Here is a 6,958-nt window from a genome sequence, read left to right on the forward strand (position 1 = left end):
GTCAGTAGAAGTGCGATCTTACGTCCGGACCAACCGACAAAACTTTATTATGATTTAGAACATGCATCAATCGACGCTGTGGTGAAAGATAAATCCATAAAAACAAATAATTGAGCTTTTCAAAAAAAAAAAAAAAATTGTGCTCAACTTTTTGAGTGCTGAATGGTCAAAAAAGATGCTCGCTGCTAAGCAAATTGCTACACCTTATTTTTGTATCCTGACCTGACCAAGCATTCCCGTGGCTGCTATAAACAAGGTTACCCTTTACACATTCCTGTGCAAACAACCAGCTTAAGAAATGAAGTCTCCTCACTTCTCAATGCTTCCTTTTCTTTTAGTTGTACTCTTCACATTATGCGACCAAACTTTAGCTCATTCTCATGATGATTTCCTTCATTGCTTTTCTCTTCATTCAGCAGACTCTGCTTCTATGTCTAAGGTCATTTACACACAAAATAATTCCTCATATTTATCTATTTTGGATGTTTCTATTCAAAATTTTAGGTTCTCCACTCCAGCTATCCCTAAACCGTCTGTCGTTGTAACACCACTGCAAATATCCCATATCCAAGCAACAATTTATTGTTTAAAAAAATATAACTTTCAAATTAAAATTCGAAGTGCTAGTCATAATTTTGAACCTTTTTTAATATTTTTCAAATTTCATTTGTTATTATTGATTTGGTTAATTTTCAATTGGTTGATGTTAATAAAAAAATGAGTAGCATGGGTTGAATCTGGTGCAATTATCGGTGAACTATATGAGAGAATTGCTGAAAAAAAAGTAAAACACTTGCCTTCCCAGCCAGTAGATGCCACACCGTGGGTTCTGGTGGGCATTTTAGTGGGCGAGGTTATGGCATATTGATACGGAAATATGGACTTGCTGCTGATCATATTATTGATGGTCACTTAATTGATGATACTGGAAGAATTCTGGACCGAAAATCCATGGCTGAGGATTTATTTTGGGCCATTAAGCTTCCTGATGATATATTCACGGATGCCACGATTACAAAGGTAAATTCCAGTCAGGTAGGGAAGAAAACAATTCAAGCTCCTTTCAAAGCGTTGCATGTTGGTGGGATTGATGAGCTAATTCCATTGATACAAGATAGGTTTCCTGAGCTGGGATTAGTAAAAGAAGACTGCATTACATGAGTTGGGTTGAGTCAGTTCTCTACTTTGGTGGAGTTTCAAGAAAACGTTTGGATATTTTGCTTGACAATGCTCTTCCGAAATCAATTTTCAAAGGAAAATCGAACAACGCGAAGGAACCAATTCCTGAAAGTGGATTTGAGGGGATATGGTCAAAGTTTTTGGAGGAAGAGGCCGAATTCGCTCTTATGATGATGGTAGCATTAGGAGGGAAAATGGATGTAATTCCAGACACTCAACTTCCTTATCCGCATAGATCTGGTAACTTGTACCAAGCCTCGTACCTTGTGGGTTGGTCAAAAGAAGAAAATGCAGAATCTCATAAATACATAAGTTGGATAAGGAGACTTTACAGTAATATGGCCATTTACATTTCAAAATCTCCAAGAGAAGCATATTTTAACTACAGAGATTTAGATATTAGAACTAATAACATCGGCTACACAAGTTATGCACAAGCCAGCATTTGGAGTCTTAAATATTTTAAGAATAACTTCAATAGATTGATACATGTAAAGACTATGGTTGATTTTGAAAACTTCTTTAAAAATGAACAAAGTGTCCCTCCTCTTTCATCTTTCATGGAAGAACAAAGGTAACTAGAGTAAGAGCGTTCAGAGCTTTGTTAGGCATTTCAATGAAAAGTAAATTGCAAATGAAGAGTTTCTTTTTTCCTCCTTCTGTCATGTTGAGATTCATGCCAAGTCTAGTAGATTATAACCTCACCTTTGTTTTCCAGCAAACTTGGTGTCGTTTTTGTTCACCTTATTTTTGGCTTTAGCTTTGACAGGAACGAACTGCCTCGGGTTATACACAAGGCAGGGGTACAAGACCCCTGCATAATCAACAAATAGATGAAGTTTAACACACTATTCGGGCTACCGACTCTGACGAATTTGGTATTTTGGTATCTATCCATTGAATAACCTTAGCAATAATTGAAGATTGTGCTCAAGCTATAAAACCACACCCTTTCCGCATAGAGTCACAATTTAAGCTCCAAAGGCAGGTGTCAATGCCCTTCATATGCTTAATAGGTAAACCACTGATGCAATTTCCGTAGTTCAACTTAAAAGTCGCAGAGATTTCACAACTGCGAAAGTAAATAGACTTCACCATTCAAGTTAAAGCTGTAAAAGAAACTCCTTGTAGTTTCTTCCGGTTTGTGTTTTAGTATAACAACTATGAAAGTGCATGAAAAACCCTGGAAAAAAATTCTACAAACTTAAATGGCTTTGCAAACTCAAAGCTGCTTCATAATTTTTTGAGTTCAAGCAACACCTTTTGCATTGAACATCATGAGCAGACACTAGCTGTCTTGGAGTACATAATTTTGGAGTACATAAAAACTGCTTGCCTTGACTCGGTCAAGGTACAATAACAACCAAACCACACACTAGTTGTCTAACATGTACAATCCATTTACATTGGAGGTGCCCATTTTCCAGCTCTGAAGTCCTTATAAAAGCAGGATCTTTTTGAAACAACATAAAAGACTGCACCAAGGAAATAACACAAGATAAGGATTTAAAAATGAAATTAAATGGAAATACCTCCCACTAGTGACAGGAAACGTGCATGTTGTACTTAGTCACAGAAAGGTTATGCATAGTTGCTCGATAAATTATGCATGGAATGCTTTCTTGAGAATATAAAGACACACCTGGTATCATTGGGATAATGAAGTTTGGTTCTTTCAACACATCATGAAGTGTTCCTTTTTCATTTACTTTGACCCATTTGGATGAACCTGGAACATTAATCATAGGAAATTCAGATAAAAATAACATGGCATTGTGAAGTGTAACCAAAATTAATGAGGAAACGAGGTTGATTCCTTTTAATAGGAATTAATATATTGAGCATATTCATCTTTGTAAGCACAGCTGGTTGAAAGCATGGGTATTTAAAATTACCAATCCAGGTCCAGAGAAAACAAGTGCAATGATATACAACCAAGTATTTGCATGGTCATATTTCAAAGAAGAAAGGCACATATTTTTGCATTGAGCTAAAGAATGCAACATAAATTATACATACAAGCAAACGAAGTGTATCACTCTACCTGTACCAAACTGGCACTGACGGTATAGTCAAAGAGATGCCACTCTTTTATACTAAACTATTAAACCTTTCTCAACAAATCATCTTTGAAAAAATCGCTATAAAAAGGAAAAAAAAGAAACTAACTCATCAACATAAATATATGCTAATATGTATGATAACCAAAGAGCTTTTCTCTTGTATAATTGTCAATCCTCCAGGTAAGTAATAGGATTTTAAGAAAATAGAGGGAAAAAACCTGGATAAAAAGCTTTTAGTCTTTGGATTGAAAGAGAAACTGCACCAATAGTTGCATAAAAAGGTAATGCTAATAAGAGGCTGCTAACTAGAAGTAAATTACAGCAAGGTAACTTTTAACATAATTTCAAAAAGAAAAATATTGGCCCTATGCTTCAGTAATTTAACTCTAGCAACAGAAAAGCACTCCCAGTCTCAAACATATAGTGACTAACAAAGAAAATATTGATGTGAAAGGTAGATTAGAAAACATACCACCTGCAGAATCACCATACGTAGAACAATCAACTGCATCCTTTTCTTCCTCTCCAACACTTTCCACATTAGAAGCTGCAGTTCCTTCTAGAAGATGATGGATAATTTTGGTCTTAGACAGATGCACACCAGAACCAGCCTGACATAGTCAAGGATGACGAAAATGAGCATCAAAGACTGCTTAGCTACGAAAACAGCTTCAATGTCTTTAGCCTCCAGCAAATGACAGTGATTTTAAAGCTCCTTTAGCATACTGTCATTACAAGCATATCATTTTAACATGGACTAGTAGCTGTATATTAAGAAAGCTTCATGATACTATCTCTCTTACAAAGAAAGTTGCTACAAGTAGGCAACCTGTTGGTTTTCTAAACTACCATATATGTGCTAATAACACACATGGTAAGATATCAATGCCAAGCATGCTATGCTGGAATTTGTCCAATTCAATAACTTGAGACTTGAGTGCATCATAATCATTAATTCATTATCAATAGGGGCATACCTCATAGTAAAGTTCAATAGCTTCACGGGTATAATGGTTTTCTTTATCCCACGGTAAAGGGGGACAACTTTCTGAAAACATGTTTGAGAGTTAAGGACTTTAGATAAGGCACAGAAAACTGAAAATATTACAAAATATATGGTGAAACCAATAAGCATTTTGATATTTAAAAGAGAAAACAAAAAGGATATGATATCAAGATGAGCTGAAAACATTTCAGTTTCACAGAAATCCTCTATAAAATCACTGGACATAACCTCTGCATAGAGTAGCAAAACAGGCCAATGAAGAATTCCATTTTTATCCAATTCCGGCTTCCTTAATCCAGTAAGTTCTCTGTACATTGCCTTCCCAATCTTCAAACTTCTACCTTCAATAGCAGAAACAAGGTCCTAATCAAGCAAAAAGCAAATAAGACCCGAGGCACTTCCTTTTTTTTATTTTAATTAAGAAAAGGAGCTGTTGGGAGTCCAATTATAAAACCTTAGCCTGTACAAGGGCCTTAGAAACTTGAGCTTCACGCTGCTCCTGTACCATCTTCTTCAAATCAATCTGCTTTGCCAGTTTCTTTAACTCCTCATTACTTGGGTCTTTTCCTATTCCACTTTCACAATAAGATTTCGCCTCCGATAACAAATTTAACGACAGACACGCTTTGGCAGCTCGATAATACGCCTAAACAAAGATATTCCAAGAATGAACAAATCCTTATATATATATCTATAAAAAAAAAGTCCATTTTCTGAAGCATAAGAAACAGCATTAACTGAATGTAGTACCTTAACGTTTGCAGGGGAGAGCTTAATGGCATCCTGAGCCTCGGTGACGGCACGGCGGTAATTCCCAAGGAGTAAATTTACATGAGCTTTATTTGAGAACAAAACGGAGGTGTCTTGGTCGTTTAGAACTTTCTGGTTGATAGCTCTGCTGTAACAGTCGATGGCTTCTTGGTAATGCTTTTTCCCCTTTTTGACAAACTCGTTTCCTTTCTCCTGAAAGACCCAATTTTCAAAGAATGAATTTTCAACAAAAGAATAAGGTGAAAGTTAAAAGAGTTTTCTGAAATAAAGAATTTTAAAAGGATAAAGAGAAGGAACCAAAAAAGAAAAACCTTTAGTTCAAGAGCAGCTGATTCTTTGAGGGCAGAAATGGCTTCTAGGTCAGCGATCTCGCTTTCTGTTTTGGGTTCTGAGCCTCTTTCCATCCATAACGCCATTTTATTCGATGTTTGCTGGAAGGAAAGGCAGGGAGAAGTGGAGATATACAGATAAATGGAGAGACTATCGTCGAGTCGGACGAGAGAAGATGAAAGAACAAAACTAGAGAAATTACCACTTCTAAAAAAGTTTTCATGTCCCTAAGCCCCTTCCCTCCAATTTTAATCGTTAAAACCCTCTCCAAACTCTACCCTGCCCTTACCCTAGCTTCTTAATTACTGAGTGGTGCCCGGAGCTACGTTACTGTATAGATCACAGGAAATATGGTAAAAAGATTTATTTAGTTCATATATTTTTTTAATTTTGTTCGATTTAGTCTTTACAGTCAAAATTGAAACAATTTAATTTTTTAATTTTAAAAATTACATTAATTTAATCTCTTCTCTTAATGACATTTAATTTTACTGTTAAAAGATGACGTCAATGCTGATCTATCACATTTTTAATGACATGGCATGTCACGTGGCATCAAATGATGACGTGACAATACCATGTGGTACTATACGATGATGTGGCAGTACTGATGTCATTATTGACATCATTCTTTAACGATAAAATTAGATGTCGTTAGGGAAAAGGACTAAATTAACGTAATTTTCAAAATTAAGAGACTAAATTGCTTCGATTTTGAGTACATAGACTAAACTTTGCTATGTCATATGGACTAAATTGAACAAAAATATATAATACAGGCATTAAATTGAACAAAAATATATAATACAGGGATTAAATTGAACAAAATTGAGATGTTAAAGGACTAAATTGAAAAAAATATTTGACAAATATAAATCTTTAAGTAGGTTGTTGTATGCTTATTAATAAGCTAAATATTTAAGTGTAAAAGATTTATGATGTTAAAAATATAAATAAATATTTTCTTGATTATTTGATTCTAGAATATGTAAATTAATTTATCTTTTTTACAAAAATTAAGTTTGCATTCTTCTTCTATAAAAAATATTTTAAAAAAATTTCATACTTGAAGTCAAATTTAGATGAATAACTTGTATTATGTTAAAATAAAATAATATAAAATGACTAAATAAATTCTTTTTTCTTCTATTTATAATATTATAAGAATTTAAAATTTATTTAACTTAGTTTTTAACTTGAGTTAAAGTCAAATTAGCAAAATATGTTAATTTAGTTTTTCCTTTTAAAAAAATGAAGAACTAATATATAGAGTTAGCGATGATTATATAAATAATTTCTCGTTCTGACTTGATTAATTTAAACATGACTAACCTCTTATTACAACCATAGAATCTGAGCTCCACCATTCTAATTATTTATCTATTTTCATATTTTTATTTTGTTTAATATTTTAAGTTATATTTTTTAAGTTGAAATTTCCTAGATTAAAGACTGTATTTATAGTTGATGAAGTTAAATATAATTGTAAATATTTGTACCATTTTATTTTATTAATAAAATTTTTATAAATCCAAATTAATGATTTAAATTTAAATTTAGCAGAATTTAATTATGGTATTTAAATTTAAATAAAATCCTTTTATAAGAA

At 33.5% G+C, this 6,958-nt stretch overlaps 1 protein-coding gene, 1 non-coding gene and 1 pseudogene across 3 annotated transcripts; 2 read left to right on the plus strand and 1 right to left on the minus strand.

Annotated features, from left to right (window-relative positions):
• Positions 1–298: 298 nt before the first annotated feature.
• Positions 299–1,761, plus strand: LOC18613036 (tetrahydroberberine oxidase pseudogene; annotated as a pseudogene).
• Positions 1,762–2,289: 528 nt separating this feature from the next.
• LOC18613037 (Tetratricopeptide repeat (TPR)-like superfamily protein) lies at positions 2,290–5,589 on the minus strand. 2 transcript variants are annotated; one of them, XM_088803567.1, is made up of 8 exons: positions 5,331–5,589; positions 4,999–5,211; positions 4,703–4,894; positions 4,409–4,611; positions 4,220–4,298; positions 3,718–3,853; positions 2,822–2,908; positions 2,290–2,654 (listed from the first exon to the last, which is right to left on the minus strand). In XM_088803567.1, exons 1-8 carry the CDS (start codon positions 5,433–5,435, stop codon positions 2,581–2,583), a joined length of 1,089 nt encoding a protein of 362 aa, XP_088659693.1. In that variant the 5' UTR covers positions 5,436–5,589; the 3' UTR covers positions 2,290–2,580. The 2 variants fall into 2 exon arrangements, with proteins under 2 accessions (XP_088659693.1, XP_088659690.1); XM_088803564.1 differs by having other exon boundaries at positions 3,715–3,853; positions 5,331–5,588.
• A 1,029-nt stretch (positions 5,590–6,618) lies between these two features.
• On the plus strand, positions 6,619–6,711 carry LOC148764728 (small nucleolar RNA snoR8a). Its single transcript, XR_016024344.1, has one exon. It is a non-coding gene; the product is annotated as a small nucleolar RNA snoR8a (small nucleolar RNA).
• The last annotated feature ends 247 nt before the right edge of the window (positions 6,712–6,958 follow it).

This window comes from Theobroma cacao, chromosome 1 (assembly GCF_053813885.1).
Source record: "Theobroma cacao isolate CCN51 chromosome 1, ASM5381388v1, whole genome shotgun sequence".
Taxonomy (NCBI): Eukaryota; Viridiplantae; Streptophyta; class Magnoliopsida; order Malvales; family Malvaceae; genus Theobroma; species Theobroma cacao.

Coding starts and splice junctions, on each gene's coding strand:
- LOC18613037 (XM_088803564.1), bottom strand. CDS start 5,435: ATGGCGTTATGGATGGAAAGAGGCTCAGAACCCAAAACAGAAAGCGAG. Junction 2,909..3,714: donor GTATGGTGATTCTGCAGGTG/GTATGTTTTCTA, acceptor TTAATGTTCCAG/GTTCATCCAAATGGGTCAAA. Junction 2,655..2,821: donor CATTATCCCAATGATACCAG/GTGTGTCTTTAT, acceptor TCCTTGGTGCAG/TCTTTTATGTTGTTTCAAAA.